This window comes from Lynx rufus, unplaced genomic scaffold, assembly GCF_022079265.1.
Source record: "Lynx rufus isolate CCGP_SWC_20201006 ecotype Redwood Valley unplaced genomic scaffold, mLynRuf1.p SCAF_12, whole genome shotgun sequence".
In the NCBI taxonomy this organism is placed as follows: domain Eukaryota; kingdom Metazoa; phylum Chordata; class Mammalia; order Carnivora; family Felidae; genus Lynx; species Lynx rufus.
In genome coordinates this window covers 2,555,531-2,583,178 of record NW_025814826.1, presented here as the reverse complement: position 1 = coordinate 2,583,178, position 27,648 = coordinate 2,555,531, and the positions used below count along the sequence as shown (strand labels likewise).

General features: G+C 39.3%; 1 protein-coding gene and 1 non-coding gene across 3 annotated transcripts in view; both read right to left on the bottom strand.

Annotated features, from left to right (window-relative positions):
• SPIDR (scaffold protein involved in DNA repair) overlaps positions 1-27,648 on the bottom strand; it is a 501,036-nt gene that overhangs the window by 57,778 nt on the left and 415,610 nt on the right. For both annotated transcript variants that reach the window (XM_047073908.1, XM_047073910.1), the window contains exon 11: positions 12,870-13,010. In XM_047073908.1, coding sequence (XP_046929864.1) covers positions 12,870-13,010 — 141 coding nt within the window. The remainder of the gene's footprint in view (positions 1-12,869; positions 13,011-27,648) is intronic.
• LOC124507990 (U6 spliceosomal RNA) lies at positions 25,753-25,856 on the bottom strand. Its single transcript, XR_006961198.1, has one exon. It is a non-coding gene; the product is annotated as a U6 spliceosomal RNA (small nuclear RNA).

Genomic DNA, 27,648 nt, shown 5'->3' with positions numbered 1-27,648 from the left:
AAATAAATAAGTCAAAGAGAATCTCTTAGGTGGGTTGTGGTTGTCATCTTCCTGTGATCAACTTGCCAAGGCTCGATGCAATCTGTTGTTTTTTTCTCTTTGTATGCTTTAATCAATGTCTTGATTTTCACTATCACTGATAATAAAAACAAATTAGAGGAGATAGAAAATAGCTTTCTTACATTAAGGATCTTTCATTGAAAGACAAAGGAAATTAATGATTTAGAGGAATTTCCATTTTAATAAATCTTTGTCCTAAGTTCCCCACAATAACAGTTAAGAAATAACTGGCATTCCTTTCTGAGCCCCTACTCCCTAGTTGTGTCTTTTTGAGATATGTGAAATTATGCCCAGAGGTTCCATTTAGAAACCTTCTTCAACTGGACTTAGGAAACATCTGTAACTTTTTTTTTCTTTTTTCTTTTAAAGTAGGCTTCTTGACCAGCATGGAGCCCAACATGGGGCTTGAACTAGTGATCAAGAGTCAGACGTTTAACTGACAGAGCCACCCAGGTGCTCCTTGTACCCATTTTCATAACTCAGTATAAGCATTTTTTAGGCAATCAGTTAATTTTTCTTTTTTCCTTTTTAAAAATTGAGGTGGGCGCCTGGGTGGTTCAGTCATTAAGCATCTGACTTTGACTCAGTTCATGATGTGGAACTCATGAGTTCGAGTACCACATTGGGTGAGCTTGAGCCTTGCATTGGATGAGCCCTGCTTCTCTCTCTCTCTCTCTCTGTCTCTCTCTGCTCCTTGCTCACTTGCACCTTTTCTCTCCCTCAAAAAAAAAACTGAGGTAAAATTCATACAACATAAAATTAACCGTTTTAAATTACACAATTCATTTACTATATTCTCAATGTGGTGCCACCATCACCTCTGTCTAGTTCCAGAATATTTTCACCACCCCTAAAGCACCCCATACCCATGAACAGTCGTTCTCATTCTCTCCTCTACCCAACCTCTGGCAGTCACCAGTCTGCTTTTTGTCTTCAGGGATTTGTCTCTTCTGGGCATGTCATATAAATGGAATCATATAATATGTGTCTGGTTTTTTTTCACCTAGCATGTTTTCAAGGTTCATCCATATTGTACCGTGTGTCAACATTTCATTCTTTTTACTCAGTTTACTTCTGACTCACTAAAAACCCTTTTTGTTTGCCACTTCATTCCTTCTTTGGAATACATGCCTTCCTTTATTTCTAATTATATTTCCTTTTCTTTTTTAAGGCTGGGATCATTTATTTATTTTTTTTTAAATTTTGTGTGTAGTTGACATACAACATTATATTAGTTTCAGGTGTACAACACAGTGATTCAATCTCTCTATATGTGATGCTCAACACAGTTGTGGCTACCTTCTGTCACCATACAACACTATTACAGTCTCATTGACTATATCCCCCATGCCGTGCCTTTATTTCTGTGACTTATTCACTATATAACTAGAAGCCTGTACCTCCACTCCCCTTTACCAATTTTACCCATCTCCCCACCCCTTTTCCCACTGGCAACTGTCAGTTTGTTTTTTGTATATTATAGGGCTGATTCTGCTGTTAGTCTGTTTATTCATTTGTTTTGTTGTTTAGATTCCACATATGAGTGAAATCATATGGTATTTGTCTTTATGTGTCCAACTTATTTCACTTTGCATAATAGGTCCATCCGTGTTGTCATGAATGAAAAGATTTCACCCTTTAAGCAATATTGAGAAAGAAGAACAAAGCTGGAAATATCAAAGTCCCAGATTTTAAGATATACTACAAAGCTAGCAGTCAAAACAGCACAGTACTAGCACAAAAACAGATACATGGATCAATGGAACAGAACAGAGAGCCTAGAAATAAACCCATGCTTATATGGTCCATTAATCTATGACAAAGGGGGCAAGACTATACAATGGGGGAAAAGATAGTCTCTTCAATAAATGGTGCTGGACAGCTACATTCAAAAGAATAAAACTGTACCACTTTCTACCATCATACACAAAAATAAACTCAAAATGGATTAAAGATCTACATGTAAGATTTGAAACTATCAAAATCCTAGATAAGAAACAGGCAGTAATTTCTCTGACACTGGCCGTAGCCAACACTTTTCTAGGTATGTCTCCCGAGGCAAGGGAAACAAAAATGAAAAACCATTGGGACTACATCAAAATAGAAAGCTTCTGCATAGCAAAGGGAACTATCCACAAAACAAAAAGGCAACATACTGAATGGGAGAAGATATTTGGAAATGACATGTCCAATAAGAGGCTAAGATCCAAAAATATATAAAGAAGTTATACAACTCAACACCAAAAAAACCAAACAGTCCAATTAAAAAATGGGCAGAAGACCTGAAAAGACATTTTTCTAAGGAAGGCATCCAGATGGCCAACAAACACATGCAAAAATGCTCAACATCACAAATCATCAAAGAAATTCAAATCAAAACTACAATGAGATATCACACCTGTCAGAATGGCTAAAATCAAAAAGATAAGAAATAACATGTTGGCGAGGATGTGGATAAAAAGAAATCCTTGTGCACCACCGATAGAACTATAAATGGGTGTAGTCACTGTGGAAAACAATGTGGAGATTCCTCACAAAATTAAAAATAGAAATACCATATGAATCAATAATTCCACTACCGGGGATTTACCTAAAGAAAACATAAACACTAAAAAGTATATATGTATCCCTATGTCTATTGCAGCATTATTTACAATAGCCAAGATATCTAAGCAATCTAAGGGTCCATCAATAGGAGAATATATAAGGAAGACATATACACACATACATACAGTGGAATATTACACAGGCTTGCGATTCAACTTCTGTGTTTGCACAGGGGTAATGTTTTGGGGATGACATCCAGTTTGTTTCTTTCTGGTAAAGTTCTAGCCTTAGCTGGGTAATACAGGAGAGCTTTGGAGAGTGAATTATAGCTGATATTTTGTCCCAACTTGGACAGGAATTGGGCTTTCGTAAGTACTCACTCACTAAGAGTTACCTAAACTAAACTAAGGGGGACCCAAATTCTCAGATGCTCCCAGCTGTTTGCACAGGCAGGCAAAGTGGTGTCTGTGGCTGAGGGCAGTCTTTTGAAGACAGGGACAGATGTGGGCCCACAGATGCAAAAGCACAAAGAAGCTGGGGATGGGGGTGGGGTGGGTACAAAAGAAATGGCCGAAGGGCTTTAAGGGGATCTGGGTTCAATATCAACAGCTGTCTGCTACTTATTTATTAACTCTAATTAAATGATTCTCAGTCATTAAACAAATAATTCATTTAGTGATTCTGATCCATTTTTGTTTTAAAAGAACTGTCAGCAGATATACTGTTCAGATACTGGTTTAAGCCAAGGGCTGCACTACAAGACATCTTTCTCCTTACTATTTCTCAAACACACCATACACACTTCTGTCTCACAGACTTTGTACTTGTTTCTTCAGCTAGGGTCTCACCCCACAGAGTGAGAAAGTTAGGACTTTGAGATAGAGAAGTTTGGCTGTTCCACCCAGACCCAGCCTTGCCATCACTGACTAGATGCTGTGTGCCTCTTAACGGGATGCAACACGAAGGACACAACATCCTCAGGAAGTATTCTTGCCCCAAACTATTTAAACAGGTTCTCATGAAACCTTTCCTAACTTCCAGTGTACAGTGCAAACATGTTTTGTACAGTCACTGTTCCTCGGGGACACTGGGTTTGCCCACATATTGACCACTTGCTTTGCTCATCCTCCCTTCCTATACCTCATGCATTCAGTTTCATTTAATTGTATCCTTTGGAATTTTATTATTGGTGCAATGCCCCGTATTCTCCTGGCCTGGGCCAATAAATCCCTTCCTGCTTTTATTTTTATTTTTCTTAATTAAGCCACTGCCTACTCATGATTATTTAGCTGGTGATAAAAATACACTAAGATTGGATGCATGATACTCTGATCAAGTTACCTTCTTTCTTTTTTAAACTTAAAAAAAATTTTTTTTTAATGTATAGTCATTTTTGAGAGACAGAGACAGAGTATGAGCTGGGGAGGGGCAGAGAGAGAGGGAGACACAGAATCTGAAGGAGGCTCCAGGTTGGTGGGGCTCGACAACGTGGGGCTGGAACCCATGAACCATGAGATTGTGACCTGAGCTGAAGTTGGACACTTAACTGACTGAGCCACCCAAGCGTCTCTAAACTTTTTCTTTAGAGAGAGAGAGCATGTGAGCAGGGGAGAGGGGCAGAGGGTGGGAGACAGAGAGAATCTTAAGAAGGCTCCACGCTCAGCATAGAGCCTGACACAGGGCTCAATCCCATGACCCTGGGATCATGACCTGAGCCGAGTGAAATCAAGAACTGGATGCTCAATCGACTGAGCCACCCAGGTGCCCTGTGGGTTACCTTTTTCTACACATTTCCTTCTTATACTAAAATGAGAAAGTAGGTCTTCATAAGTTAAAGATTAAACTTTTCAGCTTTTCCTATTTTTTCTGTTATTATGCAAAATGTACTGTACCAAAACTATTTTAACAGATTAAGTTATTAAGTATATAAAGATCTCCTTGTATCAGAATTAATTAATGTGATTACAGCAAAACAACCAAATACATAAGGAAGCAATTCAACAGTGGAAGTCGGAGTCATAAATCTAATTATTTAGGTTTGTGTCATTTGGGATTATAAACTCAGACTTCAAAAAATACCTTTCCTCTAAATAAAAAGGTATGATTTCTATTAATCTTTGATTAGAATCTAATAAAAATAACTGTCAGTTCACAGTAACAAAGACACTCAGAAATAAAGTGATTAAAGCAAATAATAATTAGGAAAAGAGCCTTCATCTTCCTGCAATGTTTCTACTCCAGAGAAAGGTTTTATACAGCCTGTTTTGCATTCCCAAATGCTCTACACTGAAAGTCACAATCTAGATGATTGGAAACCTTACTTCAGTAGAAGACCTTACAAGGTTCATTATGCTTATTATGCTCAGCCAAAGATGTATGCTCCATACCTACCAAGTAGATGGCAACTTTGCAAATTAATCTGTAAGAAGATTGTTTAAACAACAGGTTCAGTATTTCCTTTAAGGAAAAGATGTTCAAATAGAAAAAGTATCTTTGTGTACAAAGCTAAAAATAAAAGCCTCCCATCCTAACCCTGAAAGGGAAAGCAATCACCGCAAACTTAAAGAGGCTTGAAGGTTATTTGGTGTAGTCATTTCATTTTCAGATGCATCGGGGCCAGGGCTACTGGTATTGGTAGCATAGCCAGAAGCACAATCCAGGTGTCCTAATTTCCAGTTAAGACTCTTTCCAGTCTATGCAGAATGTCCATTTGGGCACACTCAAATTAGAGAACACCATGGGGACAAAAGAAGAGGGTGCTGGCAGCACAGATATACAAGAAATTCTTTAAGAAATAACATAAAGAAATTCATCAGAACGCAAAAACAACACATACACAATATTAACAACCAAGAAAAGTTGAAGGGGGATATAATCTTTTTTTTTTTAATTTTTTTTAACGTTTATTTATTTTTGAGACAGGGAGGGACAGAGCACGAATGGGGGAGGGACAGAGAGAGAGAGAGAGACACAGAATTGGAAGCAGGCTCCAGGCTCTGAGCCATCAGCCCAGAGCCCGACGCGGGGCTCGAACTCACGGACCGCGAGATCGTGACCTGAGCTGAAGTCGGACACTTAACTGACTGAGCCACCCAGGCGCCCCAAAGGGGGGATATAATCTTGAAGAGATCTGCTTACTTGAACTTCTATTTACTATTCTCTTGTTGCTTATGCTTCCCTGTACCAATTGTTAAATGGAGACCAAAAATAATCCCACTTTAAAGGACAATAGAAACATTTAATTTTGAATTAAAATACTCATGTCAGGAAACACTGGTAGACAGAAAACAATAAGGTCTATCGGGAAAACACAAAACATACCATAAACTGATTGAGGGCTTGAACTAAGCACGCTTTTCGTTTATGGGGAGCTTTCTTTTGCTTCTTTGAGCATCACTGGTTTCAAGTACATTCTCTTTCACTGACATTTTGTTCTCCTTCCAGAAAGTTAAGTGACCTCCAGGAACAATTTTATTTTTCAAAATCATGGAAGGATGATTAAGAATGTCCTTTAGAGGAGGGTTTCCAACCACAGCAATTACAAAGAGATTCTGGACAAACCTCAAGGGAAGTGTGTGGCTCTTTAAAAGGGTGGCCTTTTTGAAGAGGGAAAATCAAAGGAAGGGAATTACTACTGAAGTTTCTTACCCAAAGACAGCTCTCACCACCACATATTTCCTGTTAAAGGAGCATCTGAAATGGTTCTTCAGTAATAACCTAACCCAACCCAGTTGACTTGCATTGAATAATCCCTAAGGATTCCCTTCTACTGCACTTCTGTGCACTCTCGGTCACACCCAGCTGGAGGGAAGGGTCTCCACAGTAGACTGAACACCCTGGTGCCAACTGCCCAGACTCACGTCACACTGGAGCTTGACCCCTGGCCCACTGTGTAACCCTAGCCAATCATCCTCACCTCTAAGACAGGAGTGAGAACAGAGTTTTTTCCCTCACTGACTCTTGTGAGGACTAGAAAGGATAGGAAAATGAAAGTTTTCCACTTTTCCAATACATGGAAAACTTTTTTCTGTGAAATATTAAGTAATGGACATTCCTAGTCTCCCCATCCTTGATAAAGTATTCTCACAGCACAACCCCACACATGTCTCCTTTGACTTTGTGAGGAGACCAGAGGTCTGTGTCCAGAGACTCACAGAGAGCATGATCCTCACCTGTACTGGATGCCAAGTCTTGGGACCAAATGGTCTGCATTTTTCCTGCTAAAATGGAGCTTCAATAATTACCACGTATTATGTGCAAAAATCCAAATCTTGTTTAGGAAAATTCTAGGAGAAACCCAAGCAAACAACTAATGTCCATTTCACAAATATTTTGAACCTACAATGTGCCTTGAAATGAGCAAGAAATAGCACCTGCCCTAATAAAGCCTAACAGTTGGCAGGCCAATCTGAAATACCGGCTACCAGGCATTTTAATCAATGTCGACTTTTACCAATGTCTACACCATGCAAAGGAGTGTGACAATGACCAAGACAAGGTCTGATGTCTTGCTGTGACTCAGAGCCAGGCACATAGTGCAGGCCAGCTTGGGAGAGCCATCTAAGACTCCTCATATAAATGCTGATGTATGCATATCATTTCTAAAAAAAATGGACACCTTCAAACTTATGCCTATGATGTCACTCTTATTTACGTTAGAGTATACATATGCTCTCTGGTGGGACACAGGTCAGCAGGAATCCCACAGTGCCCTGGGCATGGGCACCGAAGTGAGTATCATCATGACCACTGGGTGCCTTGCTGGAGGAGGTGACCCAGCTGTAACTACTGCAGGAGACAAAGGAGGCAGTGCTGGGTGCGGGTGACAGGAGTCTTCATGAAGGAGCACCTGAAGACTGGCCTGTGAGGGAAAGGTAGGTCTTCAATGAGGCCCAGGAGAAAAGCGAAGCATTCTAGGCATAGGACATGGTGCATGCATGAGTGGTGGGACAAAAGGCTACACATGCAGCTGGTTGGGGACCAGCATGGGGGCTTGTAAAAGGCGTTGGAATCCTGGCTCTGGGGTTGGTATTTGAGCATGTTGACTAGGCTTGGCTTCTGGTATAAAATTTATCAGTGATTAATCTGTTACTTTGAAAACAAAAGTTGACATCTAAACAATAACTATTAATTGGGTCACCTGAGTGGCTCAGTCCGTTAAGCGTCGGACTCTTCATTTCAGCTTAGGTCATGATCTCACGGTTCGTGGCATCAGGCCCCGCATGGGACTCTGCATGGATAGCTTGGAGCTTGGGATTCTCTCTCTCTCTCATTCTCTCTGTCCCCACCCCCGCCCCCCCAGCCCAGCCCTACTCATGCTCTGCCACACAGAGCATGCTCTCTCCCTCAAAAACAAAAGAAAACGAAACAAAACAAAAAACCAAAAACTTATAAAACAATAACTATTAATTGGATCATTTTCTGAAACGCACCTGCTCACACATAGTGCCCACCTCCTTACTCTATCACAAAAGCTGACGGGACAGCCGTGCTCTCCTGATCTCCGGTCTGGCTTCCAAAGGAGGTAAATGGATATTTAGACAATGGAGCCTGTCTTCTCTCTTCCTCATTCTAGTCCTTAGCCCCAGGCCTCTCCTGTTGTCTTCAGGGTTCTGAAATCTGGACCTGCCCTCTGAGCCCCCTTCAAAGGTGGCAGCTATTAGCCCACAGCTTTCTGTATCAGGCACTTGCCAATTTAGTGCCTGCTTGGGTTACCCCTGGCTCTCTTGCTGGCCCATGAGCTCTTGGAGGGAATGGTCTATTTTCATACCCCTGGTAAAGATGCCTGCAGGTACCAGAAATTCAAGATTAGTTCCTAACTAGTTTTTTGTTCTCTTTCCCCTCAACTGCTACAGACGTTTCTAAATTTGTAGCCCTGCCACAAGCTCTCCTTCTATCTTAAATCCATTAGAGGTACAATAGCAGGATCATCTTAACTCCACTTTCATTTTTATGACCTCTTCTCTCAAAATTTCACAGAGGCCCTAATTCTCTCTTGGATTGATGCAGAATCCCTAATAATAGAACCTAAGGCTTTATCTAGCTGACTTTGTGCCTTAGTATATTCTGGTTTAGGATAAATCCCAAAAATTTAACACAGAGCTCAGTGCTACCTACAGCCACTAGCCAGGGGCATAGCACCAAGAGGCACTAAATAGTTACAGAATAAATGAGTGAATTATCTTTTCAATAAACCCTCTCATTTCCTATTTTGCAAACATCCTTCCTGATCCTATATATATATATGTCCTCACAGATAACATGTTACCAATTTGAAGACAGCTTTTTTTTTTTTCCTGGCAGGTCAGAATGTTTAAAGCATTTGTTCTGACTACCTTCTTTCATGAAATCTGACATCAGCCAGTCAGGATCTAGTCACTTAAAACATTAACAGCTTCAATACTTGTGCCCGTCTAGTTTTCTGTTCAGTAGGATGCCAGTCAAGGTCAAAGATCATGCCAGCTGCTTCCTCGTCATTCTGGGCACTAAGGCAGAGTCTTCTGTAAATAGTGAGTACTAAGTGCTCTTATATAAAATTTTCTCTTAAAGGGCCAATCCACAGATCTAAATCAAATAGCACCTATAGGTTAATCATTTTAGATACAGAGAGCTTAATGGGTTTTTAACAAGTTGGGACATAAATATAGCAGGATTTTGAACTGAAAGAACTTTCCCTCCCCCACAAAAAATTTGGCTAGCTATATTTTCCATACCTATAGGGTTAACATCTATTTCACAAAATTTCCTTTTCAGTATTGCTCTGTCATATAAAAATAAAAACAGATAATAATCAACAATAAAAAGATAAAGGTCATACATAGAATCATGACATCAAAGTCATGTGACTTTTCAGCTTATTTGACCTACTAAACTGCTGCACAGGCCACGTGGGAAGACAAAGGTCAGGGGACATGCCTCCGGAGAAGAAAGTCACTGGAGAAAGAGCAGGAAGAACTCTGGAGGGGAAGAGAGCATAGGCAGAACTCCACATTCTGCTCAGTGAGCATGCCTCAGCAGGGGTTTTTTTCTTTTTTTTGAAAATAGTGTTTCTTTCCCTTTAGATTCAGGCTATTTTTCTGATGTCTTTTGCTTTAAGCAGTCAGTATGGGCACACAACTCCAAAAATATGTCAGGGAAGTGCAAAATATATGATTGCTCTGTTTTTGCAAGTCTTCTCAAACGAGGCAGGTGGACAGAGCAGTGTCCCCCCCACACTGGTCCAAAACACGTCTGTGTGACTGGACAGCTCTGAGGCCATCAGTCCCCTTCACAGCCTTGTAGGGGAGTAGTGATTTTCCCCCTCACTGGAAGTATGGATTAGATGAATTCTGGTAGCCAAGATCGAAAAGACTTCATGATTTTTCCCAAAAAAACCCCTATTTTCCAACTGGCAAAAAAGTTATTTTCTGTATTAGGTACTGGAATTATATAATTACAATTAATCATTTTAGCTTCAATTTTGGGAAAAAGTACTTTGTTCAGATTTATGAGAAGTATATTTTGTTAGAGTTTACGAGAGTTGCTATGAAACACAATAATTTGGGGGAAAATAAAAGAGACAATTTGTGTTGATGGGGCCATGGATGGATGACTGACAATGGATGATATCACCAACAGGCAATTATAACATCCAGCATTCCTAAATGATCTAATAATTTGTTTTGAAGAAATATAGCTTCTAAAAGACAATCTAAACATTTATTTGGATAGCTGTGCGTCAAAATAGAATTAAATATAGAAGTAAAGAAATTAATTCCAACCTAAAAAATCAAATATTTAGCCACCAACTGAAAAATGGTATGGGTTCCAAAAGTTTGTAAATGAATTATTTGCCACACTCAGTGTATTTCCTGTGGGAAAAAAAACCAAACAGACATTTTCTATGGGAATGTTGTAGGTAGTAGTAAGGCTCCCAGTGTGACCCTCAAAGAAGTAGATTAAATATCAGGAACACATATATAGAGTGTATGTCGTAAAAGAGCATGAACGTTACAGAGCCAAAGACTCCTGGATGGCAGTCCTGGCTCTGTCATTCTCCGGTAGAATGCCACGAGAAGTTGTGTGCTATGTGCTCTCCGGCAAGAAGTCAGCCTCCCAGAGCAGCCTCTGTCTGGCCCGTAGCGCACAGGAAGCCCGGCCCCTGAGCAAGGCTGCTGCCTCGGAGGGAGCATTTCCTGTGATGGGGACCCCGCTTGTATCCTGGCGTTCTCAGGTGGGAGGCTCACGTGTAGAGTTGACGTCAAGGAAGATTACCTCCCACATGGTCCTGATAGCGTTAAGGCTGTCAGGTCCACCTGTGAAGGCAGCGACACCACTTACTGTAACTGCATAGTCTGTCAGGGGTTTGCAGTTCTCAGACTTAGGACTCAGATGACGTTCAGCCTTAATAAAGACAAGGTTCATGTGATCCAATTAAACTTTTCCCACACACAGACACGCTTTCCAAATGAGCACTGCCCCCCACCCATAAGGAAACTGCATGATAATACAGCCACCCTTTCATAAATAAAAGGAAGCATTTGTTATAAGATAAATCTGCAGGCTTCAATAAAATGTTCTCGTATCTATCTAACTAGGGCTTATAGGGGATCTTTCAATGAAATACATGTCTTTTAGAAAAACAAGCTCTTGGGCAGAGCCATCTCTCACCTGCACAGTACCATATGAAAGCCAGACGGTACACAGAGTCGTGGCCAATGGGAATGCTGACTGCTCACAATTTAGCTATTTTTTTTTTTAATTTTTTTTTTCAACGTTTATTTATTTTTGGGACAGAGAGAGACAGAGCATGAACGGGGGAGGGGCAGAGAGAGAGGGAGACACAGAATCGGAAACAGGCTCCAGGCTCTGAGCCATCAGCCCAGAGCCCGACGCGGGGCTCGAACTCACAGACCGCGAGATCGTGACCTGAGCCGAAGTCGGACGCTTAACCGACTGAGCCACCCAGGTGCTCCTGGAGACAGATTAAAAAAAAAATTTTTTTTCAAACGTTTATTTATTTTTGGGACAGAGAGAGACAGAGCATGAACAGGGGAGGGGCAGAGAGAGAGAGGGAGACACAGAATCGGAAACAGGCTCCAGGCTCTGAGCCATCAGCCCAGAGCCCGACGCGGGGCTCGAACTCACGGACCGCGAGATCGTGACCTGGCTGAAGTCGGACGCTTAACCGACTGCGCCACCCAGGCGCCCCACAATTTAGTTATTTTTTAAAAATGTTTATTTATTTATTTTGAGAGAGAGAGCACTCACGCAAATGAGTAGGGAGGGGCAAAGAGAGGGACAGAGAGAATCCCAAGCAGGCTCCACACTGTCAGAGCAGAACCTGACAAGGGGCTTAATCTCACAACTGGGAGATCATGACCTGAGCTGAAATCAAGAATTGGGCACTTAACCAACTGAGCCACCCAGGTGCCCCAAATGCTCACAATTTAGAATGACTGTGACTAGAATGTTCATTATGCAAACCAGTGGAAGATGCTATCCATAACTGCTTTAAAATCAGAATATCATATACTCATAATGGTTTTTTTCTCTCTTTCCCAGATACTGGTATAAGCTCAGATGTTCCTACAATTAGACAAAAAATTAACATCAAAAGAGTTAAAATAACACACTATTCAAGGAAGGAGAGATTATAATAAAATAGAGAAAATCCCAAATTTACTGTTTATACTAATTCTCTATATGATTGAATAGTATGATTAAAAATGTTCCTTCTTTTTCCTAATTCATAGATTTCAGATGATTACTGGAGATATAATAGCCACAGTTTGGACCAGATCTATGTACCATTCTACCTTGCTTATCCAAAATCATATTTTAAGGTAAGGTACCATGAAACTTAACAGAGAACAAAACTTTCTTACTATGGGAAGCAAAAAGATGTGACAACTTAAAGAGTTTTATTTAAAGCTTATAAACTGCCTGTACACTAAGTTATATTTTCGTTTATACAAACTGGCTCATGCGAAGCTGTTTTATTTCTTAATCAGTATACAGAAAATAAATCTTTATGATTAAAACACATATATATAACATTTTGTATTTTCTTAATTTTTAATAAAATTAGGAGTCACTAAACCTGTATAACTGTTTTTGTTGCTAATTATAATTTTTTCCCCTAGAAGTACTTTATGGGCTTTGTTCAACTCTGACCTAGTTTTATAGACAAACTCTAGGATCCTGGTTTATTGCCCTTAAAACTAAGAGATAAATCACTAATTAAAGAGCCAGTCATTGCAGCAATTACAGAGGGTCCTCACCTTCCTCTGGTGGCCTTCTGTAGAACCTTCATTCCCATCAGGCTGCAGGATTTCCCTTCCAACTGTTGGTCTTTCAAGATGGCGCCCTCAGAGTATACTTCACTGAACATTCCATAGGCATCTTGCACGAGAAGGCAGACTCTACAAAAGAATATTCACATTTTTTTTTTAGAAGATAGTTTTTGATTCACTACAGAGAATAGGATTCCCTTCTTCTTCACTAGGAATCCATTGAAATCATCTTCCTGAATGGATAAATCAGGGTAAATGAAGTTGAATTCAAACATGCGCTTTTAGATTTGTACTGACAGGTGTTTGGATCCGTATCCACCTCATATGGAAGGAAACAGAATTCTCTTTTGGCATAAAACTAAACCCTAAGCCAAATGTGGTTTAAAAGCACACGAAGAAGATCATCCTTTCAAATAAAATATATTGCCACCGTCCCAAAAAGGGTATCCTTCTTCCCCATTTTTATCTTGCCTTTTATAACAGGAAACATTTATATTTTGCATGGATGCTCAACGTTGAAAAACCTTCAGTGTTAACATTATGATGAGAACAGTAAGGGGCTTTCTCTGAGAAAGTACATATTCACAGACATGCATATCCCAGTAGGATAAAAACCAGTATCCTTGCTGGCAGCAACAGAGACATGATGGATATTCAGTGACATGATGGGATTCCCCCCAACTTTTAAGTTCAAAGGGCAGTACTTATAAACACCTCTTTTCTTTTTTCTTAAAAAAATCTCTCTCTCTCTCTCTCTCTCTCTCTCTCTCTCTCTCGAGATGAACAAGCAGGGGACAGAGGCTGAGGGAAAGAGAGAATCTTAAGCAGGTTCCATGCTCAGCAAAGAGCCTGACCTGGAGCTCAATCCCATGACCCTGGAATCATGACCTGAGCTGAAATCAAGAGTCAGATATTCAACTGACTGAGCCACACAGGCATCCCTATAAAAACCTATTTATCACTGAATTTCCAATCCTCTCACTTCATAATTCAGGGAAATGAAGTCTTACTTATTATGATATGAAACATTCTCAGAAAATATTTACTGAAGCCTGAAGAAAATTTAGGTAATAAATAACACCACCAAAGAGAGTGTGAGGAACAAAACTATTTTAAAGATGAGGGTGTACAGGAAAGTGCATGTTGGGTAAGAGAAGATGACAAATGAACAAAGGAACACTAAATATGAAGTAGTGAACTATAAACATGCTTAGAAACTAGGCTTCATGATTAAGTCTCCCCTCTCAGGCCCACAGGGCCCCCTTGGTTCACAAAAAAAGCAAATGGAAATATTGTGTGAAGGAAACCACCTTTAATTTGATCATTACTTGTCATGGAGTAAAGCCAAATCAAATAAATATGCACTCCAATAAAAATCACCTCATAGGAAACAAACCACTACATGGGAAGAGTAAAAAAAATAATAATAACAATAGACCTCTTGAGAACTTGACATATTAGAATTTAAAGATATGAAGTATGGAATAACTATCTTAAAAAAAGGAAATTCATGAAGATGTAATACAAGACAAAAAGCTGTACAAAATGACTTGGCAGGTTTGAAGAATAAAATTAGAACTTTCAAAAAGGAAACACTCCACTTACTGAAATAAAAATGTTATTAAATAGGTGTAAACAAATGGTTACATGTACCTGAAGAGTATGGATATGTGAATTGGGTTACAAATTTGAATAAATTACCTAGAATGTATGTTGAGAGCTGAGATAAAAAATGTGAGAGAAAAGAGAAGTACAGAGGATAGGATGAGAAAGTCTAACATTTGTCTAATAGGAATTTCAGAAGAACAAGAGAGAGGAAGAAGAAGCAATAGTTTGTAGATTTAGTAACTGGGAAATCTAATGTAAGAAATGAATCCAAAGATCCAGGAAGAAAAACAAATACCAAGCAGTACAACTAAAAGGAAACCCATCCTAGGACACACACTGTAATAAAACTAGAGAATATCAAACACGATGAAAAGATTCTAAAAGCAAAAAGCATGAAAAGACAGACTATCTACAAAGGAATAAAAATTTGATTTACACCAACCTCCTCAAGAGCAATGAATGAAGCCAGATAACAGTGAAATATTTTAAGAATTCTGGAAGCCATCTCAAAACTGTGTACCTGCAAAACTATCTTTCAAGAATGATGGTAAAATAAAGTCATTTTTAGATAAACACTAGCTACATTTTCCACCTACACAGCCTGAAATATTTACTAGTTACTAAGATAATTACTAAAATAATTTCTAAATTATGTAATTTAGGAAGAAGGACATTATTCTGGAAAAAAAGGTCGAAGATACAAGGACTACTGACCAACAATATAAACAAAACAAACACAGTAGAATAAAATAACACCACCATCAACAATATCAATTAATGTGGGGGAGCTGAAAAATTGGAAATGGAGAGCAAGTAGGTCAAATGGGGTGATGAAGTTCAAATGTTTCCAAGTGCTCATATCACTCACAGCAGGATTAAGATATTAACTCAAGATTTCATTAAATGTTTACATCTGGTAAAAATTCAAGGATAACCACCAAAAGAAAAGAAATAGGTGTATAAATTCCAAATTACTAGATGGAAAAAAATGGAATGAGAAATATAGACCAAAAAAAAACCCCAAAACAAACAAACGAGAAACAATACAACCTCAAGAAAATGCACACATAAATGCACACATAAAAAAAGGGCAGGAAAATGTAAGGTAATAAGTATAATGATAGACATAAGTCTATGTATATTAGAAATGGAATAAAAATGATTTAAACTTGTCAATTAAAAGGCACAGTTGGTCATGGTCGGTTTGAAGGAAAAAAAATGTTAACAGGAAATCTTCTAAAACACAGAAAGGTTTAAAGGGTGAAAAAAAAATGTTTCAGGTAAATATTAACCAAAAGAAAGCCGAGGCGGTAGTTCTGAGACTTAACTAAATAGATTCTAGGACAGAAAGCATTATTAAGGATAGAGAGGTCACTAATATTGATTTCAAAAAAAGTTTAATTTCCCAGGAAGGCATATAATTATAAATCTTTATGTTCTCAGCATCAAAATATATAAAGTCACACAACTACAGAGAGAAGTGAACAAACCCAACACCATTGTGGGAGAGTTCAACATACCTCTGCCAAGTATTAAGTCAATCTGAGGAAAAAATTAGTAAAGATTTGGAAAACTTGCATATACCTAAAAAGTTTGATTTGTTGGATAGGCAATCAGAAAAACTTCCCACAATTACAGAAAATGCATTCTCAAGCACACATAGGACATTTATAAAATGTGACCAATTGGCCGAAGACAGGTCTGAATGAATTTCAAAGAGTCAGTATTGTATGGGACACATTGTCTGCCTATAATATAATTAAAAGAGAAACCAAGTGAAAATAGGTATCTTTAAAAATCTTCCATTTGGAAATTTCACAGCATCCTTTTCAACTCATAGGTCAAATATGAAATCACAGTAGAAAAGAGACAGTATTTTGAACTACGGGATAAAAATACCAGACATGCCAAAACTTATGGATTATAATGATGCTTTAGGGAATTTGTAGCTTTAAATATAATAAAACATGATCACTTCTCCTTTTCTATGTAGATCTTTTTTTTTAAATGTTTATTTATTCTGAGAGGGAGAGAAGGAAAACACACACACACACACACACACACACACACACACACACACACAGAGTGCAAGCAGGGGAGAGGCAGAGAGAGACGGAAACACAGAATGTAGAACAGGTTTCAGGCTCTGAGCTGTCAGCACAGAGCCAAAAAAATGTTTTTTAATGTTTATTTATTTTTGAGAGAGAGATAAAGAGAGAGACAGAGAGACAGAGAGAGAGACAGAGTGTGAACAGGGGAGGGGAAGAGAGAGAAGGAGACGCAGAATCTGAAGCAGGCTCCAAACTCTGAGCTGCCAGCACAGAGCCTGATATGGGGCTCGAACTCACAGACAGCAAGATTATGACCTGGATCGAAGTCAGAGGTTTAACTGAATGAGCCACCCAGGTGCCTCTTTGAATTAGTTTTCTATGTACTTATCATAAGTTATATACCTCTGTCAACTACCAAAATGTTCCTTCAGGGTGCTGAACCTTACAGGTACTCTGCCTTGAAAGGGCTCTCCTGGAGCCTCTGCTCCTGGAGCCTCTAGACTCCAGTCTAGACTGGTTAACATCCACCTGTGGCATGGTAGTTAACCTGGGATCGCTTGTCAGAAAATCTGAGGGATTTCCTTTGCTGCTCTAGCATGTTCAGTGTCGTACTTTCCATATCTCATACCTTCCTTTTTAAACTTTTTTTTAAATGTTTACTTATTTCTAAGAGAGAGAGAGACAGAGTACGAATGGAGAAGGGGCAGAGAGAGACAGAGAGAGAGAGGGATACACAAAATCTGAAGAAGGCTCCGGGCTCTGTGGCTCGAACTCACGAGCCATGAGATCATGACCTGAGCCAAAGTTGGACGCTTAACTGACTGAACCATCCAGGCACCCCTCATATCTTCCTTTTTTAATTGACTGTAAGTTAGTTGGTCACATCTTCTAGCTTCCTGAAAAGGGGGGATTGGGAGCTAAAATTTTTTTTTTTAATTTTTAAAAAATATTTATTTTTTTTTTAGAGAGAGAGAGAGAGAGAGAGAGACAGAGAGAGCAGGGGAGGGGCAGAGACAGAGGGAGACATAGAATCCAAAGCAGGCTCCAGGCTCTGAGCTGTCAGCACAGAGCCTGACATGGGACTTGAACACATGAACTGGGAAATCATGACCTGAGCCGAAGTCGGAGGCTAAACTGACTGAGCCACTGAGGCGCCCCAGGGAGCTAAAATTTTTTAAACGTTCATGAAACTTTTGTTAAACTATCCTCAAACTTTATGGGTAGTTTGGCTGAGTATAGATTTCTAGATTGGAAATAATTTTTCCATTCCAAATCCAATACTGCTTGTCTTCCTCCTTTCTATAGGGGAGATGAGCTCTGTTCTAGTTCCCAGGGTGCTGACACTGAATAGTGACAATTCCTCAGTACACTGGGTGAGTGGTATCCTTACTGAGCCCCTTCACAGTGGAATCACATCTACTCTAAGTCATTTCATTGATAATTCTTATTTTTTCTTTTCTCTCATTCTGGTTATTGGACATCCTGGACAAGTTCTTTAATTTTCTTAACTTTTCTCTCTTATTTTCCACTTCTTTCTGGCAGTTTCTTCAACTTTGGCTTTCAATGCTTCTAATTAGATCTTTCATAATTTCTACTTTTCATATGTTTAAATTCTAACAGTTCTCTTTTAAGCTCTGAAAGATGTTTTCTCGCCCCTTGACAGTGTTCTTTTTTGTTTTATGGTTGCAATATCGTAACTTCATTTAAGAAGCTTTCTTCAGGCCTCTGCTATCTGTTCCTATCTTAGACCAAGCTCTAACAAGCTTTCTGGATTCTCCCAAAGGGTAGGAAGAGGAACTCATCAGCCATGGGTTGAATGAGCTGGGTGATTTTATAGTTGGGGAATCTCAGATGTTAATATCTTTATATCTCCTGTTGATGAGAAAATTCCTCAGAAAAGACTTGTGTTTAAATACCCACTACATACCAGGGTAAGGCAGGAACGACCACTCAACAGTGTAGACTAGGGGGACAGGATATGATCGCTTCCTGGACAGACTTGCAACTAATTGTTTTTCTTATTTTAGTCCTTTTTATCTGCCACAGTGGTAGTAGGAAAATTGGATATGCAAACAAAAATAATCCTTAACCGTTATCTCACATTATACACAAAAATTGACTCAAAATGGATCATATACCCAAATATAAAATTTAGAACTTGAGAAAACACAGGAGAAAAAATTGTTGTTAACCTTGGAGTAGGTAAATACTTCTCAATTAAGACACAAAAACACACATTATAAAAGAAAAAAAATTATTTTGACATTACCAAAATTAAAACTTCTGCTCTTCAAAAGACACGATTAAGAAAATGAATAGGCAAACCATAAGCGCTAAACTGACAAAGAGCTTGTGTCTATATTCCATAAAGAACTACAGAGCTTAGGGGCGCCTGGGTGGCGCAGTCGGTTAAGCGTCCGACTTCAGCCAGGTCACGATCTCGCGGTCCGGGAGTTCGAGCCCCGCGTCGGGCTCTGGGCTGATGGCTCAGAGCCTGGAGCCTGTTTCCGATTCTGTGTCTCCCTCTCTCTCTGCCCCTCCCCCATTCATGCTCTGTCTCTCTCTGTCCCAAAAATAAATAAATGTTGAAAAAAAAATTAAAAAAAAAAAACTACAGAGCTTATTATTGATAATAATAATATAATAATACTCTATATTACGAGGAATAAAAGAAGACAATCCAATCAAAAATGGGTTAAAGATACAAAATATCATGGGGCACCTGGCTGGCTCAGTTGGTTAAATGTCTGACTTTGGCTCAGGTCATGATCTTGCATTTGTGAGTTCGAGTACCACATCGGGCGCACAGAGTCCGCTTCAGATCTTCTGTCCCTTTCTCTGCTCCTCTGTTGCTCATGCTCTCTCTCAAATAAATAAACATTACAAAAATACAAAATATCATGAATTCCATTTCTATGAAATATCTAGAACGGTTAAATCCATAGAGACAGAACAGAGAATGGTGGTAGCCAGGGGGTAGGAAGAGACAGAAATTGGGAGTAACTGTTTTATATGTATGGGATTTCCTTTTGGACTGATAAAAATGTTTTCGAACAGAAGGAAATGGTGACTGTATACTACTGTAAGTTTTATATCAGGTGAATCGCACTTCAGTGTGAACAAACTGGACAAATATGTGAATAAATGCTTCATCAAAGAGTATGGCCAATAAACACATGTGGCCAGCAAACACATAAAAAGATGCAGAACACCATTACTCATAAGGGAAATGCAACTTAAAACCACAATGAGATACCACTATACCACTATACATACATACATATATATATATATATATATATATATATATATATACTGGAAAGAGGGAAATAAAAAAAGGTTGACGGTATCATGTTTTGTTGAGGACATGGAAGAACTGAAACAATCAGATTTTAGGTGGAAGTATGTATGTTAAAGCCACTTTAAAATTTTTTTTTTTTCAAAGTTTATTTATTTTTGGGACAGAGAGAGACAGAGCATGAACGGGGGAGGGGCAGAGAGAGAGGGAGACACAGAATCGGAAACAGGCTCCAGGCTCTGAGCCATCAGCCCAGAGCCCGACGCGGGGCTCGAACTCACGGACCGCGAGATCGTGACCTGGCTGAAGTCGGACGCTTAACCGACTGCGCCACCCAGGCGCCCCTGTTAAAGCCACTTTAGAAAAAACTTTGGCAGTTTCTAATAAAGTTAGACATATACTAATCACATTGCTAGTCATTCTACTCTAGGATTTTCCCAAAATAAATAATATATCTGCACAAAAAAATTACAGATAGGTGTTGATGGTAGCTTCATTAAATAATAGCCCCAAACTGGTAACAAGACAACAGCTGAATGGATAAATAAATTGTGATGTATCTTTATAATGAAATACTACTCAGTAGAGAAAAGAAACAAACACCTGACACAGGGATGAATCTTGAAAACAGTGTGCTGAGTGGAAAAAACATAAAAAACAGTTTATATCAAATTATAGAAAAGGCAAATGACTCTACAGTAACAGCAAACATATCTGCAGTTGCCTGGAACTGGGGCCAGGCAGGATTGACAGCAGAAGGCATATGGAAACTTTTTGGGGTGACGGAAATAGTCTATGACTTCACTATGAAGTGACTCTACATGGTAAATGTATTTGTCAAAACCCAATGAACTATATGCTTAAATGGGTGCACTCTATTGTATGTATGTAAACTGTACTGCATATAAATTGTACCTTCAAAAAGTTGTTTAAAGGAAAAAAAAAGGGTAGAGGAGACAACTTGAAGAAAATTCCACTGGAGAAACATAGGATAATTATGGAGAAGAGACTGGAAAACTTATCGTTACCTATGGAAGTTGCTACAGTTCTAACTCATTGTGCTAACAACAGGCAAACAATGAGAAAGAATCAAATGCTTAAAAAATCCATTAGAAAAATATTATCCTTTGCAAAGAGGCGTTTCCCCTTGTCATTATGAACTTTCAAAGGAAAACTGATATAACTTAAGCACATGTTTTCTTGTGCATCTTCAACAAATACTGAAAATGATCTCATACATACATACATACATTTAAATTGACTGCTCTCTGCACTGTTTTTAAAAGTAGGCTTCATGCCCAGCATGGAGTCCAACGTGGGGCTTGAACTCACGACCCTGAGATCAAGACCTGAACTAAGATCAAGAGTCGAACACTTAACCAACTGAGCCACTCAGGCGCCCCTGAAAACCACTTGCTTTTAGAGACAGCTCTCAGAGTATGAAATTATAAATACATTTGGATATTTTTAAAAAGGAAACAAATACATTATTAGTGTTTCATGAAACAAAACTTAAAATCTTACCTTTTTCATGAAATCTCCATTACAAGGAACCACAAGCAAATTAACTATTAATTCCACCCTGAAAACATTAGGGTTGAAAATGCTCCCGTGTTCTCTATCTGAGCAGGCTCTCAATAAAAACTCTTTCCATGCTTGAGAGATTGAATGAGGCTGTGTTGTGAACACACACACAGCAAACTCACATAATACTTAACTGTATACAGTGTTCACAGAAATATTCAATCACTTATTCACTCACTAGTGAGTTCATTTAAAGCTCACTGAGCTTAAACTTTGTAGGATATGTAAGGAGGGAAGGAGTCAAATAGAAATATACTTGAAAATCAAAAGATTTGAGCAACGTTAACACCTAACACTAATATAATGTATTATGGCTAATTACAGCATTGTCATAGTGTCTATTTAATCCTTCACCTGAGGAAACTAGGCATTGTTGACAGATGAGTAAAGTGAGGCTTAGAATGTTTTTAAAAAACCTAGCCAAGACCGTATGGAGATAACTGAACCAGGTCTTAAATGCAAGGCACTTGATTTGGTATTTTTGTGCCATAATATCACGTTACAGTAACAAGTTGTACGAATGTAGAAGAGTGAAATTTTGTGGAGTGGAACAGAAGAGAACCTCTGAGAGCAACTAGCATTCTAGTCTGCAAGGCAAGCACCAAGAATGCAACAAGGAATTAGCTCACGGCAAACTGCATGATGACACTCCAGAATATCTTAATCTAATCTTTACAGAGAGGCAACGATTTTTCCTACTGCTAAGTCAAACTATTTAAAATATATGTAAATCATATCTAGAAGAACTTTATCCACTCTACAACTTTCAAAACATACTTTTAAATGTTTTGACAAGAATTATATTAGAATATTAAGGTCAGAATGTAAGGAATTTATGCTAAATTATTTTCTAAGTCTGCTAGTGTAATATAATGAAAAAGAAATACTCTTAAATCACTTGAAAATAATTTTATTAACTGTTTGATACTGTATGACTTTAATCCAAGACCCAAGTGGGAAAGAACACAAGATTACTCTTTCATAATATTGTCCTATTTAAAACAGTATGCTATGTGAAAGCAAGGATAAAAGTATACATTTTCGTGTTGAATTTATAATGTCTTTTTTGGTCCACAGACCATTTCCTATCATAACCTTTGGGAGTAAGTGCTTTAATGTTTTGTTTTGTTTTGTTTTTTTCCTCAAAGGTCTATTCACCTTTAATTACCCCATCACCCAACTTGCCTCTCTGTTCCATGTCTAATTAGGGAGGCTAAGGCAGAGTCTTGGGGAATCAGGCTCCATTTCCTAAGGAGGAAGTCCTAGACTTCCTGTAAGAGTGGTCCTATACGAGTTCAGTTAATGCCTGCTTGACTATACTGATGTGTCCTGCACAGTTTTGTAAGCATTATTGCTTAATAATATATGCAAAAGTCAAGATGAATATAAAAACTTCTGTGGATCTGCTTTATAAAACTAGAGAGATTTGCTTGTGTTGAGGAGAGAAGAGGAATTAACTAATACCTTTTCCTTAAATCTGTTCTGGTATTTGCCTTTATCTCAAATAACCAAGGAATGGTGCTCTTACTCTTCTGCCCTAGAGAAGAGCTATTAATATTTCCCTTCTCCCTTTTTTCTTCATGCCTGGCCACACACGCTTTCCCGCCTTGCCCTGCTCACTCAGCTGAAGCTCAGGGCTCACCAGCTCAGGCCTGAGGTGGAGTCACTGTCCTCATTAGTTCAAATGGATTGGAACTGTGGCATTCAACAGTCCAAACCAGAGTTAGCTTATCAGCAGCATACAAAAAATTCCACCCACTCGTTGCTGCTTCCTGCTCAGTAGATACCATCTCCTAAAATCAGTGCTAGTGTGATAGGTCTGAGCAGAGAAGGGCCCCCTCCCTGATCAACTTGTTTTTCCTGACTCACCAGAGATGTTCCCCATGAAGCACATCATGTTTTAAGGGAACACAAATGGCTTCCCAGGGAGGAAAGAAATACCATGTGAGTAACTCTGGGACCTTGAAAAAGTTACTTACTGTATGAACTTGAATTTCCTCATCTTAACATGGGAATAAGGGATCCTAATTGAGAGCCTGTTGTGAGCATTAAAACAGTAACACAGGGCTTCTCACAGTGATTGGCACAAGTAGATCAAGTTTTCCTCGGCAGGGTCCTTAGGCCAATTTTATAATAAGATTTTCCCCCATACAGTTCTTGAACATTTTTGTTAGATCTATGTCTATATCACTTGCAATTTTGTTTGCTATTTTAAATGTTTTTTTTTTTTGTTTGTTTGTTGCTATGTTGCTGGTGTAAACAAATACAGTTGGGAGTTTTATTTTTATTTTTAAAAAAAAATTTTTTTTTCAACGTTTATTTATTTTTGGGACAGAGAGAGACAGAGCATGAACGGGGGAGGGGCAGAGAGAGAGGGAGACACAGAATCGGAAACAGGCCCCAAGCTCTGAGCCATCAGCCCAGAGCCTGACGCGGGGCTCGAACTCCCGGACCTCGAGATCGTGACCTGGCTGAAGTCGGACGCTTAACCGACTGCGACACCCAGGCGCCCCCAATTGGGAGTTTTATACGGAAAATTTTTGTTAATCCCTCAATCTTACTAATAGTATTTGTGATACTTTTTATGAAGTTTTATGTAATCATGTCCTCTGTGCATTATGACAACTTTGCTTCAGGCTTCCTAACCCTTATGGTTTTTTTCTTTTTTTAATTTATCTTTTCTGACTGCACTTTAGGACCTTCAGCACAGTGCTGAAGAGAAGCTAGTGACATTGGGCATACTTATCCTGATTTTGAATAAAATGTCTTTAGTGTTTTATAATTAAGAATGATGTTTGGTAGATATCGTTCATCAGGTTAAACATTCCTAGTTTGCTGAAAAATTTTTTAAATCATGCCTGGGTATAGGATCTTATCAAATGCATTTTCCATATTAATTGGAATGACTATATGATTTTATCTCCTCTGATAATGTTGTAAATGACAATTATAGCTTTTTAAGTTAAAGCATTTTTTTTTACTCCTGAGATAAAGCCAAGATCCTATTTGCTGTTTTGTTTGGGATTTTTCTATGTCCATGAGTGATACTGACCTTTAATTTTACTTTTCATAGTAGATTTAATTTCATTTCTCAAAGCAATTGACTATTTATATTATTTTCATATGATAAGTTGACAGGGATTCTTTTTTTTTCCTTGAAAAATCTGTATGAGATTTGAATGATTTATCAAAAGTTTGAAAAAATTTAGTAAATACACACACATACACACAGCCCTCAGATCTTTATCCATTCATCTATTAATGGACACGTGAGCTGCTGCTTCCAGATGAGTAAAGTTTACCAGTCAAATCTGAAACATTTCAGCTACTATTTACTCAGACGGTTTTTCTGCACCCTCCTCCCAACTTTCCTGCCATTCTACCACTCCCATTACATGTATGTCGGTGCACTTAATGGTGTCCCACATCTCTATGAGGTTCTGTTTCATTTTCTTCATTCTTAAAAAAAAATAAATAAATGTTCATTTTTTGAGAGAAAGAGACAGAGTGTGAGTGGGTGAGGGGCAAAGAGAGAGGGAGACACAGAATGGGAAGCAGGTTCCAGGCTCTGAGCTGTCAGCACAGAGCCAGATGTGGGGCTCAAACTCACGAACTGCGAGATTATGACCTGGGCTGAAGTCGATGCTTAACCGACTGAGCCACCCAGGCACCCCACATTTTCTTCATTCTTTTATTTCCCCTCTAAGGATATTTGCTATTTGGGAGATTTCTATAATCGTACAGAAATGATTTATTTTGGTGTGTCCTGTTTCTTCATAAAGATTGAGTATTTATTACTTTAAAATGTATTTATTTTGAGAAAGTGAGAGCAGAGGGGAAGAGTAGAGGGAGGGAGAGACAGAATCGAGTGGGGTCAAACTCATGAACTGTGAGATCATGGCCTGAGCAGAGATCAAGAGCCAGACACTTAACCAACTGAGTCAAGATTGAGGTATTTAAATGTCTTCACAAGTACTCTGAATCTCTAAAATACTCTGTAGTCATAAATTTGAGATTGAGTTTTAACATCCTATTGAAATTACCATACTCTTTTTGGGCAGAATTTTAAATTTGATGAAAGTCTTAAAAATATGTAATGTTTCAGGGCGCCTGGGTGGGTCACTCGGTTGAGTGTCTGACTTCAGCTCAGGTCATGATCTCTCTGTTCCCGAGTTCGAGCCCCGTGTCGGGCTCTGTGCTGACAGCTCAAAGCCTGGAGCCTGTTTTGGATTCTGTGTCTCCCTCTCTCTGTCTCTCTCTGCCCTCCCCCTGCTCACGCTGTCTCTCTCTCTGAAAAAAAAATAAACGTTAAAAAAATTTTTTTAAATAAAAAGATACGTAATGTTTCACAAAGTTGCATGTCATCTTTGTGCAGAGGCTATAGCAGTTTCTGCGCCATTCCAATTTTAGTGTAAGTGCTGCCAAAGTGAGCACTCGGCATTTCCCCCCCTCTCTCCTTCACATTGTGCAAGCTCTATTACTCTGGATTCATATTCACAACCTTTCTTCTGTCAGCTCAAATCTACTGCTGAGTCTATCTAGTGAAGTTTTCATTTTGGTTATTACACTTTCTAACTTTAGATTTCCCATGTGGTTCTTTTTTATAGGTTGTATCTTTTTCTTCTGTTTATTTTGAGAGAGAGAGAGCGAGAGAGAGAGAGAGAGAGAGCACGTGAGTCCAATGGTGGAGAGGCAGAGAAAATGGGGGGGGGGAGAGAGAGGATCCAAAGCAGGCTCTGCGCTGACAGGAGTGAGTCCAATGTGGGGCTCGAACTCATGAATTGCGAGATCATGACCGGAGCTGAAGTCAGACACTTAAACAACTGAGCCATCCAAGTGTTCCTAGAGTTGTATCTTTTTACTGATTTTTTCCATTTGATTAGACACCGTCAACATTCCACCCTTTAACTCCCAAGGTATGGCTTCCTTGAATTCTCTAAACATATTTATAATGGCTGCTTTGAAATTTTTGTCTGCTGGGGTGCCTGGGTGGCTCAGTCGGTTAAGCAACTGACTTCGGCTCAGGTCATGATCTCACGGTTCGTGGGTTTGAGCCCCGAGTTGGGCTCTGTGCTGACAGCTCAGAGCCTGGAGCGTGCTTCAGATTCTATGTCTCCCTCTCTCTTCCCCTCCTCCACTTGTGCTCTCTCTCTCTCTCTCTCTCAAAAATAAAGAAAATGTAAAAAAAATTAAAAAAATAAAAAAAAAAAGAAATTTTTGTCTGCTAAGTCCAACATGTGGGCCCCTTCAATTGCCTGCACTTTTTTTCCTCCTGTGTATAGGTCACACTTCCTTGTTTCTTCATAAATCTTGTAATTTTTTGTTGACAACTGAGCATTTTTGACAGTGTATTGTGGCAACTCTAGATATGGATAACTCGCCTACCCCAGGGGGCTGGTACTGTTGTTAATCAGTTGTTTAGTGACTTGTCTGAACTTTTTCCTGCAGGCTGCAGTATGTGATGTTCCTGCTCCCATTTTTTTTTTTTTTTGTTTGGTTTTAATCTTTTCACATGGTTACCTAGGGGTTGCCCATAGGTCAGCATAAGCTACTTTGAAAGGTTGTGCTTAAGCCTGCTGGAAGTTAGATTTTTACTCTTTGCCGTTGGGTGTATACACCTTGGAGGTTGCTGTCATGGTTCAAGGAGGTACGATTTTGTGCTCCTGCCTCTCCATCAGCCAGGGCTTGTATTACTCCTTCGGAGTCACTCCTGGGAGGGCATGGCCTTGGGCTGCCAAACTGCCAGGGATGCGTCTCCTTTATTTTAAAGTCTAGCTTCCTAGGGGCTGCTCCTGGGTCAGAGCAGCCTACTGTTCACCTAGTGTGGTTGCAGGGGTGCTGAGGCCTGCAGTGCCAGTGAGGCTCGCACTCCAAATCTTCCCTGTGGGTTGCTCTGATTGCTCCTGAGTGGGGGCAGCTGAGCACACCCTTCTTGAGTCTGAAAGTTTTACTGTGATACCAGGAGGGTTCTTCTTGGCTATGTCTTTTCCCTGACGCTCTCTGTTAAAACTGCTGATTGCTTGGTCATCTCTTTATTGACACAGTATCACAGGGCTATAGGCAGTCTTGGAATTGCTCTCCACCAAGATCCCCATTACTTTCAACAACACCCTCGAGCAGAGGATTGTACTCTGTTTCAAAAAAGGTCAATTCTCTCAGGCAGTGCCATAGGGCTCTTCTTCCTTATAACCTCTTGTCCTCTGGGCAGAACCTCTGTGCCACTTGA